Source organism: Metarhizium robertsii, assembly GCF_000187425.2.
Source record: "Metarhizium robertsii ARSEF 23 chromosome Unknown MAA_Scf_2, whole genome shotgun sequence".
NCBI classification, from domain to species: domain Eukaryota; kingdom Fungi; phylum Ascomycota; class Sordariomycetes; order Hypocreales; family Clavicipitaceae; genus Metarhizium; species Metarhizium robertsii.
This window is the reverse complement of record NW_011942160.1, coordinates 1,971,855-1,995,393: the sequence shown is the minus strand read 5'-3', so window position 1 is coordinate 1,995,393 and position 23,539 is coordinate 1,971,855. Positions and strand designations below refer to the sequence as shown.

Sequence of the window (23,539 nt, the reverse complement as noted above, 5' to 3'; positions counted from 1 at the left end):
CTGAGAGCCGGTTGGTGAGCTCGCCAACGCGAGGGGCGGGAGGCTGGCTAGCACAGACCAGCTAGCAGCTGTCTGGTGAGAGCACCCGACAGCTCCATTGATGTCAGCACAGCTCAGCTGGTGCCAGCCAGCAAGCACGGTGGCGCGTCGAGCGTCAAGTCTGGTACGTACTCCGTACTCCGTGCTCCGTGCTCCATCAATTGATGTCGGTACTTAGAGTGAGGACGTCAGCACCTTGGCCCGCCAACCGGACCCAAGCTGCGTGTGCCCCAGCGGGCCCAGCACTTGCTCGAGCTGCTGCAAGTCCACATCACGTCTCGGCCCAGCCAGTACTCCGTACCAGACAGCCAATCCCACATGGAGGGCATGGAACATTCAACATCGTCCCAAGTGAGCCAATCTCGTGCGTGTCTGTCTGGTCGCGCTCCCGCTTGACCTCCCATTCCCACCCCCGATCCCCTCCCACTGCCACTCCCACCAGCGCTGGTGATTTTTTTTTTGTTCTCGTCCTCTTGTCCGATTCTCCTGTTCCTGCTCTTGTTCATCGCCTGTCGCACACTCCCAGCGCCTCATCGCTCCCCGGGTTGCGTCTCCTTCAAACCCGCCCTGCCCTCTGCCCGTCCGACCGTGCCATGTCGTGACCCGTCTTGCGCACTGCACCAGAGTCGAGAGTCGAGACCACGCGATCCCTCACTGATCCTGATCTCTACGCCCGCCCGCGCCCTCGCACCCTCCATCTGACATCTGGGGAGCTGTGGTTCCTTGCTTGGAAACCATCGACATCCCAAATTTCCGCAATTGCCCGCGTCACGACATGGCGCGACGCCGTACCAGGGCCAAGGAGCCCAACCCCGTTGAGGCAGAAGAGCATGACCCCATGCAAGACGACATCCCAGAGCCCGAGCCGGAACCAGCGTCCGCGTCCGAAGCCGAGCCGGATCATGTGCCAGCTGGCGATGACGACCAAGACCAAGACGACGACATGGAGCAGCGCAGTCTCGAGTTCGACGAGGAGCTGTCCTGGCGGCCGGCAAAGCCCATCCCCAGCGCTACGCTGCTGGATCGTCTCGAGAGGCTGTCCAAGGAGCTCGCCGATTTCGATCAGGGGGGCGTGCAATTGGACTCGCTTAAACACGTCGCCACAAGCCTGGCGCATCGCAACCTGCTGCAGCACAAGGATCGAGGTGTCAAGGCCTATACCGCCTGTTGTCTGGTGGATATCTTGCGTCTGTTTGTACCAGAAGCGCCATTCACAGACGATCAACTCAAGGTGGGTATTTCTCTCTTGTCCCATCCATATAGAATGAGTCCATCTACATTACATCTCTCTGCATGTCCCGCCAAAATACTGACCCGTGTATTGTGGCTGTTTAGATGATCTTTACTCTTTTTATCAAGGACATTTTACCGGCCCTTTTCGACCCTACAAATCCCTACAATAGTCAGCACAAATATGTATTGATGTCTCTGTCTGACGTCAAAAGTATACTGCTCCTTTCTGAAATTCACGGTGCCGACGACCTCTTGTTGCGCTTGTTCAACTCGACCTTTGATGGCGTGTCGACAAGCTCTAGAGCTTCCAATGAGGAACAGGTCGCCAAGGACGTCGAGATTGGCCTCACCGAGATGCTCATGGAGGTTATTGACGAATCCCCTGGCAGCATACCCGCGACCGTCATCGACGCCATCATCAGCCAATTCCTCAGAGCAGCGCCACCGGGGGGTGGTCGCAGCAAGGAACAGAATGGTAAACAGGCTACCCTGTTACATAAAACCGAGCCTGCCGCCTACGTCATGGCCAAGAACATCTGCAATGGCTGCGCCGATAAAATGTCCCGATATGTCAGCCAGTACTTTAGCGACGTCATTCTCAATGCCTCGAGATTTGCTACCAAGAGCAATGGCTTCCGCCATGCAGAGGAGTCTGATGAGGAAGACGGTCATTCCGGTCCGTCAGAGGCGGATTTGAAAAGCCTGCGGCAGGCTCATATGCTGATCCGAGAACTTTGGCGAGCTGCTCCCACCATTTTGCAAAACGTCGTTCCCCAGCTCGACGCCGAGCTGTCGGCCGACAATGTTCACCTGCGACTCATAGCCACGGAGGCATTTGGAGACATGATTTCAGGCATCGGTGCAGCAGGACCGCCAGCTCCTCCCACACTCGACCCTGCAGCCTATCCACCCCTACGCCTGATGGATGATGCAATTGGTACCCCTCCAGTCATTGACACAGAAACCAATGCATTGACAAGGCCATACTCGCCGCAATCGTTTGCTCAAACTCATCACGCCACCTATCGCAACTTCGTTGGCAGAAAGAACGACAAAGCAGGGACAATCCGAGCTGCGTGGGTCACCGCTGCCGGTTACATTCTGTCTACTTCCGCGGGAGGGATTGGTTTGAGTAGGGAAGACGAAACAGAGCTGATCAAGGGCCTGGTGGACAAACTGAATGACAGCGAAGAAAAGGTGCGTCTGGCCGCCGTCAAGGCCATTGAGCTTTTCACCTTTCGCGACGTCATTCTCAAACTCGGCGTGACCGGCGGAGTAGAGAAAGAGGGGTCTATATTTGCAAGCTTGGCTGATCGCTGCCGCGACAGAAAACCAGCGGTCCGTGTCGATGCCATGGTCTTGCTTGGAAAGCTGTGGGCGGTCGGGGCAGGAGAAATCTCAGACGGTCAGGAGGCAGTAACGGCATGCCTGTCCGGTGTGCCGTCTCGCATCATCAACGCATTCTACGCCAATGACCCCGACCTCAACGTCCTACTCGACCGGGTCTTATTCGAGTGTCTTGTCCCCTTGAAGTATCCTCTGGTCAAAGGGAAAAGCGGCAAGGGTGCTGCTGGCTCTCAGGGTAAGGGTGGCATCACTGCTGCGGACCAGGACAGAATTCGTGCTGAAAGGATTCTTCTCATGCTAAAGTCTCTGGATGTGCCCGCACAAAAGGCCTTCTTCGCCATGCAGGCCCGCCAACCACAGTTTGCAAAAGGCGTCGGTATCTTTATCCAACAGTGCGAAGCATATAATGGAGGAGTCATCGACGCGAATGAGGACAAGGTCAAGACTAGCCTGTCCAAGACGTTCCAGTGGTTGGGCGGATTCTTTCCAGAGCCATTAAAGGTTCGCGGAGATCTGCAGAAGTTTGCTAAACTCAACGACCGTCGAAGCTATCAGCTAGTTAAATACGCAATCGAGTCTGAGAGCGACTTCAAAACTGTCAGACGAGCCATCAGTGAGCTCATTACCAAGCTGCAAGGGACGCCTGCAGTTGTCTGCCTAGAAACGCTCATCCCACTGCTCTATCGATCAAGTTGCCTCATGTTCAACCGAAGCCATCTTGCTACAATCATGGATTACTCCAAAAGTGACAAGGATGGGTTTGCTGCTGTTGCCCACTTGGTACTAAACGACATATCACAGCGAAACCCAGACATCTTCAAGGCACATGCCGAGGACTTGCGACGTGAAATCATTGAGCACGTCCCAAGCGACAAGAAAATAAATGACCCAACGGTGGTTGATATTCTCAAGGCATACTCCTCGTATGCGAAGAAGTATCCCAAGGACATCAACTATGACCGAAGTTTTACGCAATCACTAATGAGTTACGCCCAGTACGCGTCTCCACCCAGAGCTGCGAAATATGCCGTCAATATTCTCTTGGCCAAGGGTGACGACAAGAGCAAAGTAACAGCTACAAACTTGTTGAGGAATATCATGAAGGGCCTGGAATATGGCTCATCGCACTTCTTGGCCAGGCTGGCGTCCATATCGCAACTTGAACGGCTCGTACCATCTGTAACGGCCGACTCGGACGAGGCTATTCGTGACTTGACGATCAACCAGATCCTCCGCCAAGTGCGGACAGATGCCACACAGAAGGATCCATCATGGGTGGATGATGCGGACATGAACGAGGAGCTGCAAGCCAAATGCCTCTCACTCAGAATTCTGGTAAACCAAGCTCTTGCGGCCGAAAGGGAGCCCGATGCTGAAGACCGCGTCAAAGTTGTGTTCAAGCTTCTCAAAACGTTTGTGGTCACAGAGGGCGAGTTCTGCAAAACCAAAGACACCCCATTGCACCACAAGAAGCGCCTTCGGCTACTAGCTGGACTGTTGATGTTGAAACTCTGCACAGTCAAGGCGTACGATGAGAAATTGGAGCCTACAAGCTTTAACAAGATGGCAGAGCTGGTACAGGACAGTGAACTCCAGGTTCGCAGACATTTCATGGAAAAGCTGCAAAACTACCTCACTCGCGAAAAGCTTAGGCCTAGATTCCACACCATCTTATTCTTGGTCGCATTCGAGCCCGCATCAGATCTAAAAAACAGAGTTGAGACATGGATACGATCTAGAGCTCGATATTACGAGGAGAAGAAGCAAAGGGTGATGGAAGCTCTTATGGGCCGCTTAATACCGTTGCTTGCGCACCACCCCGACTACAGCGCAGAGATGGACGACTTGGTTGATTTCGCAAACTATTTCTTGTTCTACCTCAACGCTATTGCAACGGAGGACAATATTTCGTTGATCTACAGATACACGGAAAGGGTCAAGCAGGTACAGGACGGAATCAACCCGAAATCTAGCGATAATCTGTACGTGCTTAGTGATCTCGCCTCAGCAGTGATTCGCAAGTATCAGGAGAGGAAGGGCTGGATCTTCCAGGCGCATCCTGACAAGGTTGGCGTTCCGTCAGGGTTGTATACTGCTCTGCCATCTGCTGAGGTGGCGCAGCAGATTGCAAAGAAGTTGTATATTCCTGATGAGATTGACGAGAGGTTGGATGATTTGCTTCGTGCAATGGATCGCAAAAAGGTGAGCGCCTCATCAAGGCCCCAGTAACACTCAAGTGCCCGGCCCTAGCGAAATACTAACGGAATTGATCAGAAGCGCAAGTCTATCCACGAGCACGGTGACCCACCAGCGAAGCGACCAAGGACTCAAGTCAAGACAGTCATCAGGGAGAAATCGAAAGCCAATTCTTCCAAAATATCGTCGTCTAAGAAGAAGAGTGCCAAACCCAAGAAGGCACCCAAGGCCAAGAAGCATAAGGAGGAGGATGAAGTCGCCCCATCCGAGCGCCGTCGCAGTAGTCGCGCCCACAAAGTATCAGACTACAAGGAGCGGGCTGATGAGGATGATGAGGAAGAAATGCTAGAGGGAGTAGCGGAGTGGGACTATGGCGAGGAGAACTCGGACGTAGAGGAGAGTGGAAGCGACGAGGGTTCAGAGCTGTCTGACGATGATGATGATGATGCTGAGTCCGTTGATGAAGAGGAAGAGGAAGAGGAAGGGGAAGGGGAAGGGGAAGAGGCAGAAGGTGAGGGCGAAGAGGAGCATGAGGAGGAGGCACCGGCTAAGCGCAAAGGCTCCAAAGTCGCCTCTTCACCAAAGGGCAAAGCCTCGGCCTCTGTCAAAGCTAGTGTCCTGGCTAAGCTAGATCGTACATCAAGAGCAAGAGGTCGAGGCGGACGTGCGACTAGGGATGATTCAGACATGGAAGTGGACGAATGAGTGGGTGCTGAGCACCTTTTTTCTCGTCTTTTTTTCTCTTTTTTTTTTCCAGAAGGAGTGGACAGTCCGGATGGATAGGCCGCGGAATTGGAATTCGCTTGTCATTGTTCAGAATAGGACTAGGCAACAGTTGCTTGTTAGTGCTACTCTGTTGGAGGGGTTTGTTTATCTTGTGTACAAGAGGACCTTCTGTTCAGGGGAGAAGGGGGGGAGTGGCCAAGTAGTGTTACGATAGGAGTCATGATGCCCAAATGCAAATACTGTGTTAGCCGAAGCCCATGCCAGACCGAGATGAGGAGTGAGTGAGTGCCTGTCACGCGGAGCAGCACAGTCCTTGGACGAGAGTGGATGAATCTCGAAAGCGTTCGATTCGCCTATCCTATCCTCTACGCATCCCTCATGTTTCCGCCCTCTTCCTCGTTAAAAATAAACCACCGCCCTGCCCTCGTAAACAACGGCAGCCACAAGACAAAATGGGTACGCCAACCAGCCGACCAGAGAGAATCCAAATCACTTCCCAAGAAAGAAAGAAGAAAAGAACAATGGGCAAAAATATATATATATACAGTGGGTTGTTTTCTCAAGCGCCAAGCCAACAGGAAATCTACAGTCTTTTTCGTTTTTGTTTCTTTGCTCCGTCCTTGTCTTGGAGACCATGCAGGCGCACAAGGGGGGAGAATTCTATGACCCTGACGCGCCGCCGTTTTGGGCCGCAAGTCTCTGGTTAACTTTTGCCCGGTGGCCAGAGAATTTCAAGTGCGCTTCGAATTTCTGGGCCGTCATGTCCGGGCCGGGGGTGTACAGCTTGGTGGCGCAGTCGAGACAGCGAATGCGTGGGAGCCAGGCGTACTTAACGCCCTCTGGAAACGGCTGCGTCTGCGGTTGGAGGGGAAGCTCGGTGTCGGGGTCGAGGTACGAGTATTTCATGATGGCTTCAAACTTGTCTCCGTTGGGGTACTGCTTCTCTAGGTCTTTGAGGGCGTTGACAAGCCACTCTGGCGGAGGGGGCTGACGAGACGCACATGTTAGGCTCTGACCTGTATGAAGGTGGTCGGTGACAATGGGGGAAGAAATACTTACGGCTGGGGGAGGTGACTGTCCGGGGACAGGGGGAGGAGCAGGGAGACGCCCTAGCTGGCCGGCAGGAAAAGAACTGGAACCGCTCCCCGTTGGTGCTGGTGCAGCTGCTGGCTGAGGTGTAGATGACGCCGAGGTTGGCGTGAATGGCACTTTCGGTTTGGGTATGCTTGACGATGCACTTGGCGCTCTGGCATGGGCCACGACCGGTGTCTGCGGCTGTGAAGGCGCCTTCAGGTCGCGATAGTCGCCCTTGATGACTCTTCTCAGCTTCTCCCTGCTCACCTTCAGTGTAACCCAGAGGTGAGAAGGCTCCTCTGTCTCTTCCCGGCCACGGCGCGATGTTCGAGTCTCGTGGTGATGCAACGACCCAGTCTCGGGCGTCTCGGAGCGGCCAATATTCGCCATTCGCTGCTGCGCAGCCGACGCAGCCCCTCGCATGCCCCTTGTGCGCGCCGTGCCAGCCATCTGTGAAGGTGCGGGCGAGTCGGGGGATGAGTCGTCGCTCTCCTCGGATTCTGAAATCTCGCCATCACGGGCAGTTCTCTTCCTGATTGTGCCAGCTGTCCGTTTGTAGAGTCGACTGTCCTCGACGTCCTCGACCGCACCAGGCAATACGGACGAAACGATGAGTGTACGAATGGTCCTTTGTCGTTCTCTGAGGTCTGGGAGTTGCGGGCCGCCTCGTCTGTTGATGGAGCGCTTCTGGCGCCGCTGTTCTCGGGAAAACACCATTTCGTTTCGTTCCAGATCCGCTTCGCTGAGTTCGTACATGTACGGCGCATACTCTTTGGCTTGCTGCTGTGGTCGGAAGACGGCGGGAAGAGGAGTTTGCAAGAATGCGGACACGAGATCCGAATCCTCGACCGGTCGTCCGTCGAATGGATGCCCTATGCTGTATAAGCTCTTGGTGAAAAGCTGCGTCTGCTCACGAATGCAGTGTGCAATCGCCGTCGTGAATTCGCCCGACAAGGACAGGTCGCGCGCCATGTTGGCGGCAAATTCTTCTGGTGAGTTGTTGGGGTTATTGATCTCCCACTCGAACTGATCTACCAAGGTATGCTGGCCAATTGTGATGTTAAGCTTGACCAGAATGCGCATCTCGTCGTTTTTGTAGGCCGAGTACGGCAGCTCCGGGTCGAGGGCATCCTCCTCTGCGAACGCAAATGGATAGAAATCATTCAGCTGCTCCCGCATCTGTTGAACGATTTGTTCAAACACGGGCTGTGCCGCAGGTGGTTTCAGCGCCATGTCTTCCACCAGCTGCGCCGCAAACAATTCGACAGCCAAAAGACGTTCGTGCAGGTTCCAAGTAAACGTGTCGCGAAGCTTGACCTTGTCCCACTCTACTTCCAGTCGTAGCGGGACTAGCTCCTCGTGTTGCTCTGCCTGTTTGAGCATGTCCTTGCGGGCAAACTTGAATGATGGCGTCGTCCGTCGTCCGGGTCGTGGCTTTTGCGCTGGGTAGATGATTCTGGAGGCTGGCTGCTGGTTTTCGGTGTATCCGTTTCCAAATCCATTGTACCCTTCGCCGTAGAGCCTGCTTGGCGGGAACCAGGGCTTGTACTCGTTCCGCACCATTCTGTACTCGTGGATTTTCTCACGCATCTCTTGTGAGGACTGCCGTGTCTGATTCAGCTGCTCGCCGAGGGCAGCACTGGCGATGGCGTCGCGCATGGTGTAACGCTCAACCATGAGTTTGTTGAACGACTCCTTTGTGCGTACGGGTATTTCCGCCGGCGATGAGCCTTGCACGGCATCTTTTTCATCACCATCTGGTGCTGATGTCGCAGACGTCGCGGTCGGCCTCACGCCCGGCGCAGGCTCCGAGGTGGCTGGTTGTGTCGCCATGGTCGCGATTGCTGGACGCAGCGATGTCGCCGCAACGGTGCGGCAGCGTCAAATGCGTCAAGCAGACGCGCAGGGGTTGTGATTTATACCGTAGCGCAGGGTATCGTTGGGTTGGGCGGGATATGCGATGGCGACGAGACGAGGCTCTGATGTTGAAATCTATGGCTTTGGGAAAGGGTTTCGTACTGGACTGGGACCAGCACGCTCCTATTGCTGGCTGCCAATCGGCGCGGAAGGCTGAGCAGGATAAGTATATATACAAATGTTTGCTGGTAACTCGGTACTCATACTTTGTACTGGTACTCGTCCCCTGCACTCGACGGGCCGGTGATAACGGGCGAATTAGAGGGCGCCGTCGCAACTAGCTCGTCTCCACTTAGAATCCGAAGCGGGAAGGGGAATCTCGTCAAGTTTATCGTAATGTCTAGGCATATAAAGAAACCTGCTCCGGTCATGGTACCATGTTGACTAGCATAGTCTCGGCAACTAGTCTCGTATGGCACCAAGTCTATACATACATACATCTGTGTGTTATATATTCTCAGTGTGTGGTTTCAATCGATGTTCCCCTGTTGATAACTGGGCTCTGCCAGGGTGTTTGAGGTCATCATGATACCAGAAGTAAACTTCACCCAGTCACGATTACGATGGGCACTTTATTGGTAAGTCACGATCAGGAGTACCAGCGCCAAGGTACCAGGCTTCCGGAAATCACCCACAATATAACATCCGATTCCCCAGAGACAGTCTTGGTTACGGTACGGCAAAAGCTCACCAAGAAGCTACAGGGTAGGTAGCAAATCGATGTATGTACGGAGTACAGATGCGGCTTTACAGAAAAGATATCCACAATCGGCCACGGTCTGCTTGTGGCTGGCCAGCCTAGGCGATGCAGGCGATATTACATACGCGCGATGCCCACAGAAACCATGGAAACGGCCCAGTCCAGGGTTTACTCGCAGCTCGAGCAGGGCTAGATTGGGTTCTGGTCCAAATCCCTACAGCAATTTCTGGACATGCGACGTCCAGTGCCCCTCTTCACTGACACGGGAGCAAAACTCGTCGGCGTCCAGCTGTCTGTTGCTTCCCATTCCCACAAAGCCAAAGACTCGCAGCTCATCCCCATCCACTCCCACTCTTCCCGTCTCCAACACCACGCCCCGTACCTTTACCAAGAGTCAGTATTGTGCAATTAAGCGTCGCCCATCATGTCGGACGAGAAGGACGCCGTTGGTATGTATTTCTGCACCCTCCAGCACCCAGCCTGGAAGCTCTGTCTCGAGCTGGACCTTGGAGCTCAAGTGCTGCCCCTCTTTCCCGCGCACAGAAAACAACCTACCCCGCCATTGATCATTGATGGGCAGCCAACAGTCAATACACCACGACCACCCTTCACGAGGCTGTTTTTTGGGCTCGAAATGGGCACACGACCTCTTTCAACCCGGCCGCTGACCAGACGTGTACAGACTACTCCCTCAACAACCCCGACACTCTGACCAAGTACAAGACTGCTGGTCAGATCTCTGAAAAGGTCCTTGCTGAGGTCTCTAAGCTCTGTGTCCCCGGTGCCAAAATCGTCGACATCTGCCAGAAGGGTGATAAGCTACTCGAGGAAGAGGTCGGCAAGGTTTACCGCGGCAAAAAGATCACCAAGGGTTCGTTGTCGGCACCGCTCATTTCGAATTGCTCCCTTGCTTGCTAACACAGAGCATGGCAGGCTTCTCTCACCCTACCACTGTTTCGCCTGCCTCATATGTCACCCCTTACACCCCCTTGACCTCCGATGAGAGCGAGGCCACTCTGGAGATTCAGCCCAACGAACCCATCAAGATCCAGCTTGGTGCTCAGATTGATGGCTTCGGTGCCATTGTCTGTGACACCGTCCTGGCGGGCGAAAGCAAGGACGAGGTTCTCACTGGCCGTCCCGCTGACCTGATCCTGGCCACCCACTACGCAAATGAGCTGCTTCTTCGGTTGATGGTCCCCCCTGGCCTCCTTGCTCAGGGCACCGACGAGGAGAAGGCGAAGGCTGCTTCTCAGAAGCCTCCTACCCAAGCCAAGATGACCAGCCTGCTGGAGAAGGTTTGCGAGACGTATGGCTGCAACCTCGTCGAGAGTACCACCTCATGGCTCTTCGACCGCAATGAGATTGAGAGCACCAAGAAAATTGTTCTTGCTCCCCAGGATGGCGGCAAGGGCGACGGTGTTCCCGCCACCTCCGAGGTCTGGGGTGTCGAGATGGGCGTCTCTCTCGGTTCCGGCAAGTGCAAGGCCTTGGATGGGCGTGCAACTCTGCACCGTCGCACCACCCAGACCTACGGCTTGAAGCGCCCTACCTCGCGCAAGATCCTTTCCGAGGTCCAGAAGAAGTTTGGTACCTTCCCCTTCAGCCTGCGACAGCTCGAAGACGAGCGCGATGCCAAGTCTGGTGTCGTTGAGTGCGTTCGTGGCAATGTTTTCCGCCAGTATGAGCTTGTTGGTGACAAGGACAACGCCCCCGTTGCCCGCCTGCTCACCACGATTGGTAAGTAGAGCATCTGATGGAATATACGCAGCGCTACCAGACAGTAGCAACTAACGTCGCAATAGCCATTACCAAGAACGGCATCACCAAGCTGGGTGGCCCTCCTGCCCTCGATCTGAGCAAGGTCAAGTCGGACAAGAAGATCACCGACGAGGAGATTCTCAAGATTCTGGAGCAGCCACTGGCCAGAAACACTGGAAAGAAGAGCAAGAGCAAGAAGAAGAAGAAGCCCGCCAAGAAGGCTGCCGCCGCCGCCGCCGAGGATTCTGATGACGATTCCGACGACAGCGACGAGTAAGCATGGCAAGTGTAGGAAGTCAGGGTTGATGTCTAGAAGAGTATTTTAGTCATTGTCCGAGTTTTAGGGACAAGGCGATAAACTCGCCGGTGAAGGAGCAGCAACAAGCGACCATTACCGCCACTGGCTGGGAACGTGGAATATATTTGAGGGGGGAATTGTAGCATGGGATTCCAGCTAGGAAGTGACGGTGGAAGTCTCGCACATTATGGACACGGACGTGGATTTTGGCACCCCTGGCCTGGTTGGGTGATATCGCGGTCTCCACAGCGAGGTTGCGTGTGAGGCTGGTGAGACGGATATACTATCTAGACAACTAACGCTGTTTCTGGCGCTTGATAAAAACATATGAATGGGTCAGTGACCGAGTGAGGTGGGCAATGGCCCAATTGCCGTGAAAGTCAACCGTGAAAGTCAATTGACGGCCTCGGAAAGCCCTTGTTGTTGTCGATCAACCCGCTCGCTTTAAATGCCTAGGGGAGTAAAGCTGGGAGTAATGTTATGCCCGCTCGGTATTTGAGAGCAAGGAGCACGCAGCAGGAGCAGTCGTACTACATAGTACTACTAGTATCAACTGGTCTTTGCCCATGTTGCTTGGCAGCCAAGCCCGCACATCCATACATGTGCAAGCCGGGGGGTTCTGGAGCATTTTGAGGGGCATATGAAGAGGTAGATACCTACCTACCTAGTAGGTACGTTGCCACCTCATTTTCAGGTAGTTGGCTATTTTGTTGAACGCTGGTCGGCATTTGAGCCCGGTACGTGGGATGATGGGTCGCGTTTTGCTAGTTAATTATACTACTAGTAGTACCGACGTTTGGAACGCAGGGAATGCTAGATGACTTGCGGCCCCCCTTTTTTTGCGCCCAAGCATCTGCCAAATTATTTTCGAAGCCGCCTACGCGCAATAGATACCTTAAGTACTTAAGTAGGTTAAGTACCTAGTAGCCAGCTGCACGAGAAACCGGCAGGGGATAGTCGGACGAGAAATCAGGTTGCAGGACGCGGACGAGGCGGAACCCGGGATGGAGGAAGAGCAGGAATTTGGAGGAACTTGATCGAGGACAAATCCTGGCTGTTGTGCCACTCACCGCGGCCCAAAGCGGCGACTGGGCGAGTGCTGTTTGTCTGCAGTGCAGGAACTGACGTTATTGAGCAAAGCACGGCTCGCGTATTCATTCCATGTTCCCATGACTTCTGCAGAGCAACTACTAGGTAAAGTACTTACGTATGTTGGTACATGTCAACTGGTACTTTTTTTCCCCAATGTTCCCAGGTCCAGTCAATGTTAAAGGTTGAGGCGGCCAGGCGCTGAGATGTCATCACGACCAGTGCGCATTGAGCGCTGTGCCCCCCCTGTCCTACACTGCCTAAACAGGCGTGGCATAGCACGGCCGCAGGTGCCGCAGGGCCTCCTCGGCGAGTCCTCGCACGTCTCGCGCGCCTCCCACAGCTCTCTGTGCGGTACATGTATGGATTTCGGCAGCCTGTCGACGTTCCAGGCCCCGGGCACCCAGATTTCCAGACACCCAGTTGACCCTCCCGAGACTCCTCCACGACGTTCCTTCTCCTTCCCTTCCTTATGAGCGCGTCAAACGCACCGAAAAAGCGCGATTCGGTAGCCGGAATCCATGCTACAGCTCACGCAGCAAGTGAATACGCCCCGGAGTCCCGCGTGGCCGCGTGTTTTCCCTTGTCCCGCAACCGTTGCTGACGAACCCTTTGCCAGGCTCGAGTAGGTGCGTTGCCTTGATCCCGCGACCACCGCAAGGGGCGCGCATAAGACGGGCACCCCCAACACCTATGAACGGGCAAGAGGCGAATTTTTTTTTGGGCACACACAGCAATGATATCATCCAGTGCGAGGGCCTCGCGGTCGGCCTCGCGATATTCGAGTCCTGCGCAACCAAATGGAGGCACCGTGAGCAAGCCATTGGAGGTGTCACGGAGTTCCGCAAATGAGGCATCGCGATCCTTTATGCAGCGATGGCTGGAACCCTCTGTACAGAGCAAGCCGAGCTTCGAGGAGGCTGGATTGTTGCGTGGCGGAGTTTTGGAAAATATGGCCCCCCTAGGAGCATTGCCCAAGGCGAAGAAGACAAGCGGGGAGAATGGGATGCCGACGAGGAAAATCATACTGAAGACTTCCACTACGCACCCGCCAAAGAAGCCGCCGGGACGAGAAACTCCAGCTCACGACGACAGTGATGTTGTTGCGGCCGCGTCTCCGGCCGTGTCACCGCCAGTCTCCCCCTTGTTCCCTCCCGCGCCTGCCAGCAAAAGGAAGTCGCTGGTTGCAAGAACAAAGGACGACGAGGCAGACGACGAGGAGTATGATCCAAGAGGCGATGCCCGTCGCAGGCGCTCGCGCAGAGTGTCGTTACCTGCGCAGAGGACCGTGGCGGCGGCGGTACCGCCAACAACAACAATCACTACTGCGGCACAAGCACCATCGCCTGCGCGGGAACGCAGGAGCTCTACAAGCATTGTGCTAAAGCCCGCAACTCCAGTCAAGCGTCACTCTCGAAGTGAAGCCGGAAAGCAAGGACTCACGGACAAGGTGGTCGAGGCAGCTGTAGACGAAGCGCTGAAGCATTATCGCTACCCAACTGCTTGGGCTCTCAAGACGCTCTACGAGGAGAAGAGCGGGGACCGGGACTTTGTGGCCATGATTCAGGATGTTTTCAGTCAGACTGCTGATGAGGAAACCATGGACGAGTTTTACAGGCAGATTGAGGAAAGAAAGCGCCAAGGAAAGAAGGACAATCGGGGGTGCTACTTCTTTGTGCCTCCTGCCACCAACAGCAGGTTCACGCCGCACAAAGCGATGGCTGCGCCGTATGCGCATCTCATCCACGAGCCGGAGGGGCTGCCTCGGGAGAGCATGACACGAGCGGCCAAGAAGGCCAAAACCTCACATGGCGGTGCCGGCCCTGGGACGTCCAACGCTGCTACGCCAGGAAGAAAAGGGACAGCAGCAGCAGGAGCAGCAGCAGGAGCAGCAGCAGGAGCCGTCGGCACTGGGCAGACGGACAAGGCGACTACGAAAATCATCAGGGTGAAGACGCCGGCATCGCGGAAACGCGCGCGACGAGACTCGGGGTCCAGCGACTCATCACTCTCGACGGCGATAAGCATGTCGTCGCCCGAGGTGAGGGTCAGCAGCCTCAACAGCCCCAGCGCGTTTCGAGGGGCAGCAGCAGCAGCAGCACCAGGCCGGGGAGCCGTACGAGGAGACGAAGCCGTCGAACGAGGAGGGCGAGGAGCTCGACGAGGAAGCGTGGCCGTTGCCAGCACCGCCGTCCCCCCCCCCGCCATGCCCACCACGACGCCAACCACCAAGGGCACCACCAAGGGCACTGGGGCCAAGTCCCAGACTGCGCCAAAATCCCAGCCAATCACCACCCGCGGCAAATCTGTCGCCTCCAGCAAACAGCTCGTGTCCAACTCATCCCGACCAAACTCTCCCACCCTTCCCAACACAAGTCGCACGCGCCCTCACAAATCCTCGTCCTACCTTGCTGATGATGCCAGCATGCCTGGCCGGGTCTCCGCTGCAGAGCTCTTCCCCAACCTCAAGGTCAAGTCGGCAGAAAAACCAGCCGTTTCACCAGCCAAGGACGCCGAGATTGACGCCCTTGACGCCCCGGCTCCTATGCCAGAGGAGGAGGAGGAATCATTTTGGGACCGCCGACGGACTGCGCGGAGGGTCACGAACAACCTCAGCCCCCATGAGAGCTCTATCCGAGGCGGCCCTGCCGCAGACCGTGAGACGACGCCTGTGAAGACGACGAGGCGGACGCGCCAGTCCCTTGCCGCCTCTGTCACCACCAGGGCTACTCGCTCGGCCAGCAAGCGTCCAAACGACGACTTGGAGAGGACTGTTTCGCCTATTGCTTTCTCCTTGCCGGGAGATGGAAGTTCTGCGGTGGGATCCCGGGCCGCTACACCCACGTCGCTACGGCCAGCCAAGAAGCAGAAGACGGGGTTGCGCGTCAAGACATCGTGAGTTGTCCCCCCCCATCTCGTTACTTTACAATCTCAGCATGCAAATGCAAGCCTACGGAGTGAGGAGGCCATGGCGGCCGGCTCCAGGCATTTTTGACAGGAATTCATCTTCACGCGCGACCTGGCAGAGAACATGGTAACTAACATGTCGTCGGCAGGCCGGTCAAGAAGAAGGGCGGCGCCGCAGGTGTGCCGCGGCCATCTCATGAGCTAAATTCTTCATCACTCAACGGTATCGCTCCGAAGGATCCGGTAAGTCACGATTTCTTTCTTGGCAACGCAGAATCGCCACGGCACTGTCTATGTTTTCATCTTCCCCCCTTCCTTTCCCTTCCCTTCAGTCATTTTCCCGCGGCCAAGAGTGAGTTGCGACTCAGACTGTGCTTGGGGAGCTGTTTCGGGAGGGCCACGCCATGTTTTGGGTCGCACGGCGGAACTAGGATCACCACGGATCACCACGACACCTGAGCAATTTGCTAGTGGCTGCAGGAAACTGCATGCGTGCAACCCGGTTTTGCCTCATCTTTTTGTCCATGTGGAAGATGGTGGAGGAACTCCCAACACGTCCTGTTTGGACAAGCATGGCGCCCGAGGCGTAGAGTCACCGCAACTAACAACCATCTCACAGAACGCCGACAATGATGAATACTGCTCAGCATGCGGAAACACGGGTGATGTCGTGTGTTGCGATGGCTGCCCACGGTCGTTCCACTTTGAGTGTGTCGACATGGTGCAGTCGGATGATTTGCCTGACGAGTGGTATTGCAATGAGTGTCTCATTCGACGATACCCCTCGCGCGTACCCATTCACAAAGGAATCTTTGGGAGCGCGCTCAACAATTTGGAGAAGAGCATTCCCCGGGCATTCAGTCTACCCAAGCGCGTGCAGAACCGCTTTGAAGGAGTAAAGGCCGGTGCTGATGGTGACTATGAGGAGGTGGTAAGCAACAGGACGGCGAGGTGAGTCGCGTTGTTTGCTCTTCTTTTCTTTTCTCTTCCCCCCCCCCCGAGCCCGTCGAGTGAAGTTATTTGTGCGATGAGGGACGCCGTCCTATTTTGCGCGCTTCGCCCCCCTCCCTTCGCACTGCCAATATCACATACATCATGTACATACACATACATTGTACATACGCACGCTCTGGGACTAACAAGTGGCTCAAATTGCAGGAAGCGAAATGGCACGGATGAACCCGATTTCTTCAAGCAGCGCGAAGACGGGCAGGCCGTATTGTGCCATTCCTGCCAGAAGCCAGCAACTCAGATCAGGTCCATCATCCCTTGCAGCGTGTGCTCGTTTTATTGGCACATTGACTGTCTGGATCCGCCTCTCGCCGTGCCACCTGTTCTCAAGACTTGGCGCTGTCCCGCCCACGTAGACGACATCCTCATTGACGTCCCTAGTCTCGCCCCGGCCCATCGCTTCCGCAGGCTCAAGGGGAACCAGACAGTGACCCCTGCCTTTGGCCGTGGCCTCAAGAACAATGGCCACATTGAGATTGACTGGACCGATGAGCCCGACGAACCTGACGAGTCCGGCTGGCCCGACCATCGCTCCTTTGGCCGGACATACAAGCTTCCGGCCAAGGGCGTGATTCTCGACTTTATCCAACAGTAAGTCATCTTGATTCACAAAGAAACCATGTACATATGTACTCTAACCCGCGCCACGCCATAGGATGAGGAATCAGGGGGCTGGCTATGGCACTCGACAGAACGAGTCCAAGCTCATTCCTTATCCTACTCCACCAAGCCATGGCGACTCCACGAGCCCACTAGCTGGCTCTGCCTTGGATCGCAAGATGCAGGAGATGCAAGTCTCTCTCAACTTGCTAGGTCTCCAGCAACATCGATCGGATGGTGTAGACAAACTCACGGCTGCTCTTCTGGTAAGTGCCAAATGCCCAACCAGCGATTGACCAGTTTCCGAGCTAACCATGGAAAACATCCAGACCGCCGCCGACGACAGTATGCTCGCCCTCATGGCCAAAAGCAACGCCGATAACCTTGCCTCAGGCCAGCTTACCGCCGGGGACCGCCTCGGTCTCCGCGCCATGCTCGCTCAAATGGACGCTGTGGGCACTCGCATCAGGCAACTTCTAGCAGAGGACAGTTCTACACCTGCACCGCAGCCCATTAAAGCAGAGGCTAGTTCCCCCGTTATTGCATCGACAACTGGGCTCAACGACCCCCATGCACAGAAGATGGACCATTGCATGCCCGTCTCGGAACCAACACCGCCTTCCACCGTTGACCATGGCGAAGGCACCATGGATCTCGATTAGGAATCGGAACTAGACAACAATCTCACAATCCGCCTTGAGCCACTGTACGTGGACGCATATTTATCCTGCCACCTTTAAAACCTACCTTCCATCAATGATATTACGCTTTCCAAGATCGAAAAGCGGGGATCTTTGAAGAATAACCCTAATATCCCCTTTACACTCCCGCAACCCATTCATCTACCTTCCCATCACCCGCACGGTGACATCGCCGAGTCATGTCCACAGCTAGAACCCTTTGTCGCCAACATACACACGCCATTCGTCCTTTTGGCACACCACTTTTCTCCATGTACTAGATAATTTCAGATAGCATTCAGAATGAGGAGCGAGTAGGGGGCGTCAGGAAGCAAGAAAAACTCGTTTGACCACGTGTATCATGTTTTATTTTTCCCTCTTTTTTTCTTTTTGGGTTCTGTCATGAATAAGACTAGCGAGAGGAACAGGCGAGGCAAGATCCATGGTGCATGGTCGCCCCATAATGAGGCTTATTTTTATCCTATGCTGTCATTCATCCGTCACCTGTGTGTGTGTGCCAGTGTGCTGTGAATCATTGCTGCCGCAGAACTGTATATGCTGAACTACCGATGCTATAGCGAACTCCCGTGTCTCCCGGAAACCACCTCTAATATACACCATGTTCTCACGGCGTGATTGCACTGTCCTAAAGAGGAAAGCGTACGCCTCGTCATGCGCTCAGACAGGCAAAAAGACAGACCAAAACATCAGACAACCACATAAGAAGTAGCATGACAGAACTATCAACGTCGACAGAGCCCCTATTCTGTCAAGCGATACAATCATGAGATACATCTTCAGGTTCCGCTCTAGCACCATACACCACGTCTTGTCTGTCCCTTCTTAGATAATGCCCTTTACTCCAACAAGCTATCATCTCATCCGACACAACGGTAAAAGTAATCCACCGTACGACCCTATGGGCAGCAAATGAACACCAAAAAAAAATTGGTGCAAACATAGACATCAAAAAGTTTACTCCAGAAGACGACACAGGAAACAAAAAAATTCGAATTGGCGCATGATTTTCATGTTAAATTCAGGGAGGCGTGGCGTGTCATCATGGTTAGTTTTTGAAGAAACGGATACAACACCAGAGTTCTCTTTGAGGCCCTCGACGCAAATAAGAATGTGAGAGACCTGCCCGACACATTTTCATTTGTCCCTCGGGCTGAGAACAAGCAAGCAAGAGCTTGTGAAAAGGGGCTGGTGAGCTAACAATGAAATATAAAAATGCAGCAGCCTTTGCCAGTAATCGTCTAGGGAGGCTGGTTTAATTGCAGCATCTCGACAGCCCTAACGCGTAGGGCATAGTCTACCGAGTTCGAAAACCCAAACTCCACCGCTCAACTTTTGGTAAGCCAGGTGTGGTCTGATACTCAGGGAAAACGGACAGGGGAAGCCGGTGCCTTGTCGTTTAAAAGTTTCGAATGTTTTTCATCTCTATCAGCGTTTGTTAGCATCTTTATCAGTATCGATCGAAAGGATGGAACATCACGTACGCGACCACCACGTCGATTGTTACTCTGGTCCTGAGGCATGTACGCCATGCTTTGCATCCCACCCATATTGCCATAGCTGTATCCGCCGAGCCCTACGCCAAAGCCCGGAGGAGCATAGGGCGGCTGCCCAGTTGGTATCTGGGGCATCTGAGATGTCGGAGGCTGAATAGGACTTCCGTTGGCCAAGTTTGGCTGGCGATACTGATCAACAGCTGGAGCTGGGGGTGCGCCATATGTCGCGTACGGGGCCTGCATTGTCGGATAACTGTACGTCATTTGCGGCGTTGGTCGGTTCAACATGTTCTGCTGGTACTGGAGCTGCTGCAAACTCACGGCTGGAGCCATAGGACCTGCTGGGCTGCCATACATAATGCCTTGCCCATACTGTTGGAATGCAGCAACGTTGGCGTCGGCGGTGTCACCTCTTTGATTGCCATACCCTGTCTCTAAGCCGGCCGCACTGGGCTGAGCGCTAAGAGCATTGAAGAAGGGCTGGTTGTTGGATTGTCCACCCTGGGCATGCTGGCCATTAATGGTTCTGTTGTTGGCTTGTCGAGACGTTGGTCTCTGTCGGCCCTCGGAAGTGCTACTGTTTTCGCGAGTGGGAGCAGCTCGGGTAGACAAACCAACCTCGTCCATCAATCGTTTGTATCCCTGATTAGGCTGAGCCTTGATCTTGAGGAGGACCGTCTTGACGTTTTCTATGACTTGGGTCCGAGTACTCTCGTCAAAGAAAGGGGTTGTTAAAACCTTGAAGATCAGCGTGGCGCCGCAGTTGGGATCATGAAGAATGGCCTCAAGAACCTGGTCGTTGGGTGAAAAGAAAAGCGCCTTGAGTATAATATCTCGAGCCTCCGGTTCAGCTTTTTGATTGATGATCTTGAGAACAGTAACATAAGCCACTTTGTGGGTGCAAAGGTATACCAGGTGAGGAACCAGGCGCGGGGCCAAGACTGTGCGCTTCTTTGGGAACGAACAAGAATCCAGGAAGAACGTCAAGAGCAGTGCACTGTTGGAGTTGGTTGCTAGTTGCGCGCTGTGTATGGCAGTGGCCGCGGAGACAACCATGTCTTGAGCCCTTGTGCCAAGTTTGGATTCCAGACATCCTCTCACGGCTCTAGCACTGCAGCGGCCTTGGGCAATTTCCCACATGCGGCTAACAACTCCCTCGAAGAAGAAATCGTTATACGGAGGTCCCCAGTTCAAACAGCCCTGGAGTACATAGTTGCCGTACTGATCAAGGAATAGGGGCACAGTGTACGGCTTGAGGTGCTCAACAATTGTGGTCTTCTGCTCATGTGTCTTGCAGACGGCTATAATCTTTTGCGCTGCCCAGGTACCGTTCTTGTGGACTCCTATTTCAGCCAAATGCGGCGCAATCTCTGCAAGCATGGCGTCTCGGATCTGGTCAGAGCAGTGTTCAAACAGCTTTTGAACAACAGTGTTGCCAAGGTAGTCTGAGGAGAGCTCCGCAATCTCGGGAAGCATGTCGACGGCAATGTTCTCAATCTCAGGCTTCGACAGGAGTTGATTATCAATACGCTTTCGTATGTCCCTGAGTTTCGGGGCGTCATGAACCCTCGTGTGGGTGGGCTCACGGATAGGAGGAATCTCCTCGACATAGGCTGTGTAATGTGTCGCTGATTGAATATACTGTGAAACAGCTGCCTTGTCTTCATCTGTTGCTCCGAACTGCGTCACAATCTCCATCATGTCTTCGGCTAAATCGGCCATGGGTGGCACAGTTGGAGTAGAAGTACCCCCATTAACTGTCAAGGTACCATCGGTAGAAGTCGTGAGCCCAGGCCCACTGGCATTGTCCTGACCCTTCGCAAACGGATCGGGGCTGGGAGATGGGAATACCCCGTCATGGCCTGGGGTATTAGATGCTGAGGGTGGCTTGGCGAAGTTGATCCGAATTGGCCCAGCACCAGGAAAGATCTCTTTGCCGTTCATTGAAGCCTTTGCTGCTACCGAGCTTTCTACCCTCTCGAAATTGACAAAGCCACAGTTCTTATGTGTGAGCACACGAGCCGACGAAATTGGGCCATGACACTTGAACATTTCAATCAGGGTCGATGTAGTGGTCGATGTCGGGATACCGCCGAGCCACAACGCACTTGTCGGACCTTCCAACCCTTGTTCTTCTGCATTGAGAAGACCAGCGTTACGGCTGTTAGACCTGCCAAGGTTCATGCCAGCAATTGCCTGAGGGAGGTCATCATATTCCTTTCCATCTTGCAAACGAATTTCGGCAGGAGCAACCGAGCTAGGGATTCCGACGTTGCTGGGAATGTGGGCTCGAGACAACCGGTTGCCGGGAGCTTCCAGAACACCAGCAGTCCGAGCGCGAGGACGAGTGGCCGTGGCCTGGTTTACAAACGCCTGAACAGCCAGGTTGTGGCTGTGAATTGCCGCATTGGTGGCGGCTAACTGATCCTGGAGAGCAACGTACTGACTTTCCATGGGCAAGCCATCAACTTCGTAGTCATCTTCTTCATCGGCGTACCTGTCTTTATTGTTGACTGAATATGACCTGAAGCGATTCGACTGCCTGGTGAAATCCAGGTTGGCCATGTAGGGCGTCGCCAACTGAGCTCGAGGAGGCTGAGGGGTTTCAGCAAGACCGAGGTAGTCTAGTGTGCGCATATGCACATCAGAGTCACCGCCGCCTTCCTTGGAGAACTGAGACTGGGAAGGCGAACTGGGTCCGTTGGAACCAACACTTGCGATGCTTGCCAGAGTTGACCCTCGCTCACGACCAACACCGGCGGGGTTCCAGCTACTGAAGATGGAGGGACCGAAGGGCGAGGTTGTACCCGGGAGTGTGCTGAATTGGCTACGCTGTGGCATAGACCCGGCACGAAGCCGAGAAAGAAGAGCAGAACCACCGGTTGCACCGTCGGAATGGTCCAGGTTTGGCGACGGCGATTTGCCGAATGGGCTTTGGGCCGGAGTAACTCGAGCAGATTTGACGGTCAGTCCAGGGATATTTAAGAGGCCGTTGACCGGACCGCCGGGCAATCGAGAAGGAACTGTGCCAGCCCGAGCTCTGCCAGTGTGAGGCATACTTTCGGGAGTCGGAAGGTGGCCAAAGTCAGGAAAGCCATCGGTGGGAGACTCAGGAATGTTCTCGCGAAGAGGAGTCGAATTTCCGCTTGTAGGAGGGCCACCCCATGGGTTGAGTGGCAGACCTGGGATGCCTTCTTGGGCTTGGATTTCGCGAGCTCTGGTTGTGGAAGCAAGTTGATTAGCACAGGTTCACTGAAAAGAGCGTAAAACGACCCGAAAAAAAAGGGACCGTAGTTGCGCGTTGCAAAGCTTCGCTTTGCGCACATGGAGTGTGGCCACTACCACCAACCTTTTGGAAAAGAGCCGGCTGGACCCAGCCAAGTCGTGCGACGGAGAACCGGCCCCGGAGCGCGCATTACCCGCCATTATGCCGCTCGAAAGGCCAAAAGGAGATCTTCCAGCAGAAGCAGACGGATCGACTGGGGAGTTACCACTGCCAGGTGACTGAGATCGACCAGCCTGAGAAGTGGAGTGGTGGGACGAAAAACCTGGTGCCATATGATCTGATCTGGACATTGACATTATCAATTACCTAGTTGGCCTCATGACAATGAGGTACAATGAGCAGCCTTTAGGTGAGATGGATATAATTAATGTTCTTTGTTTGAAATGCGTCGGATGTCGTATGAACTATGGGATGCGATTAGGGCAACGGCCGCAGGCGTGTGAAGAAAGTCGTGTTCGTGTTCGAAATGGAAGGATCAAGGAGTTGACAGCTGACGAAGCAGGCAAAAGTCTTGAAGGGAGTGGAAAGGCGCACAAGAAAATAGAAAACACCAGGTGGTCCAGTAGCCAGCTATTACAAGACGGTACTGTGACAACAAACTGGCCGAAGGAGACTCGCGGGGATTTTTGCTGAGGGGACCGAGACGACTGGTGGTGGACACGCAGCAAGGGATGCCGGGGCCAAAAAAGAATTGGGATTGCGTCTTGGGCGAACGGCAGTGTCGGGCGTCGGGCGGCAGGCAACAGCTGTAGAAGCGGTGACAATAGCTGCAGCACACCTTTGTCAATGAAGCCAAAGATGCGATTGTACACGGGGGCTGGCCGCAGCCACGACGTCGGTCCGGAGTGCTGGTCTCGGCGAGAAGTGCCACTAGAGGGAAGAAAGCGAGGCAGAAATAAAGTTAAAAAACGATCAATATACAAGCCTCATTTGGGGAAGACGGGGGGGGATTGGGGGTCGGAGGAAGAAGGGATGGAGGATGGAGGAGAGAGAGTGGAAAGAGAAAAAAAGAGCACTGAGGCTGATGGTGATGATGACGGGAGCGGGTTTCGTGGGCGGTTGAATTGACAGGACGTGGAGGGAGGAGGACGCATGGGGCTCCCATCCAGCTTGGTGCTGCTTCACTGGCTAGCTACCGAGTAATGGGCCACCCAACGAGCC

At 54.5% G+C, this 23,539-nt stretch overlaps 5 protein-coding genes across 5 annotated transcripts; 3 read left to right on the top strand and 2 right to left on the bottom strand.

Moving 5' to 3' along the window:
• Nucleotides 1-814: 814 nt before the first annotated feature.
• On the top strand, nucleotides 815-5,520 carry MAA_05818 (bimD protein; the record flags this gene model as incomplete). Its single annotated transcript, XM_007823816.1, has 3 exons — nucleotides 815-1,270; nucleotides 1,375-4,821; nucleotides 4,894-5,520. The coding sequence occupies 3 exons, from the start codon at nucleotides 815-817 to the stop codon at nucleotides 5,518-5,520; spliced, it is 4,530 nt and encodes a 1,509-aa protein (XP_007822007.1).
• Nucleotides 5,521-6,201: 681 nt separating this feature from the next.
• MAA_05819 (Snf5 subunit) lies at nucleotides 6,202-8,448 on the bottom strand (the record flags this gene model as incomplete). The annotated part of the gene is made up of 1 exon (XM_007823817.1): nucleotides 6,202-8,448. One exon carries the CDS (start codon nucleotides 8,446-8,448, stop codon nucleotides 6,202-6,204), a length of 2,247 nt encoding a protein of 748 aa, XP_007822008.1.
• Nucleotides 8,449-9,656: 1,208 nt separating this feature from the next.
• Nucleotides 9,657-11,270, top strand: MAA_05820 (Peptidase M24, structural domain protein; the record flags this gene model as incomplete). Its single annotated transcript, XM_007823818.1, has 4 exons — nucleotides 9,657-9,681; nucleotides 9,915-10,103; nucleotides 10,166-10,972; nucleotides 11,038-11,270. The coding sequence occupies 4 exons, from the start codon at nucleotides 9,657-9,659 to the stop codon at nucleotides 11,268-11,270; spliced, it is 1,254 nt and encodes a 417-aa protein (XP_007822009.1).
• Nucleotides 11,271-13,116: 1,846 nt separating this feature from the next.
• On the top strand, nucleotides 13,117-17,560 carry MAA_05821 (Zinc finger domain-containing protein, PHD-finger; the record flags this gene model as incomplete). The annotated part of the gene is made up of 6 exons (XM_007823819.1): nucleotides 13,117-15,275; nucleotides 15,437-15,530; nucleotides 15,907-16,238; nucleotides 16,446-16,889; nucleotides 16,954-17,164; nucleotides 17,228-17,560. 6 exons carry the CDS (start codon nucleotides 13,117-13,119, stop codon nucleotides 17,558-17,560), a joined length of 3,573 nt encoding a protein of 1,190 aa, XP_007822010.1.
• Nucleotides 17,561-19,015: 1,455 nt separating this feature from the next.
• Nucleotides 19,016-22,674, bottom strand: MAA_05822 (RNA recognition motif domain protein; the record flags this gene model as incomplete). Its single annotated transcript, XM_007823820.1, has 3 exons — nucleotides 19,016-19,021; nucleotides 19,081-22,309; nucleotides 22,442-22,674. 3 exons carry the CDS (start codon nucleotides 22,672-22,674, stop codon nucleotides 19,016-19,018), a joined length of 3,468 nt encoding a protein of 1,155 aa, XP_007822011.1.
• Between the last annotated feature and the right edge of the window lie 865 nt (nucleotides 22,675-23,539).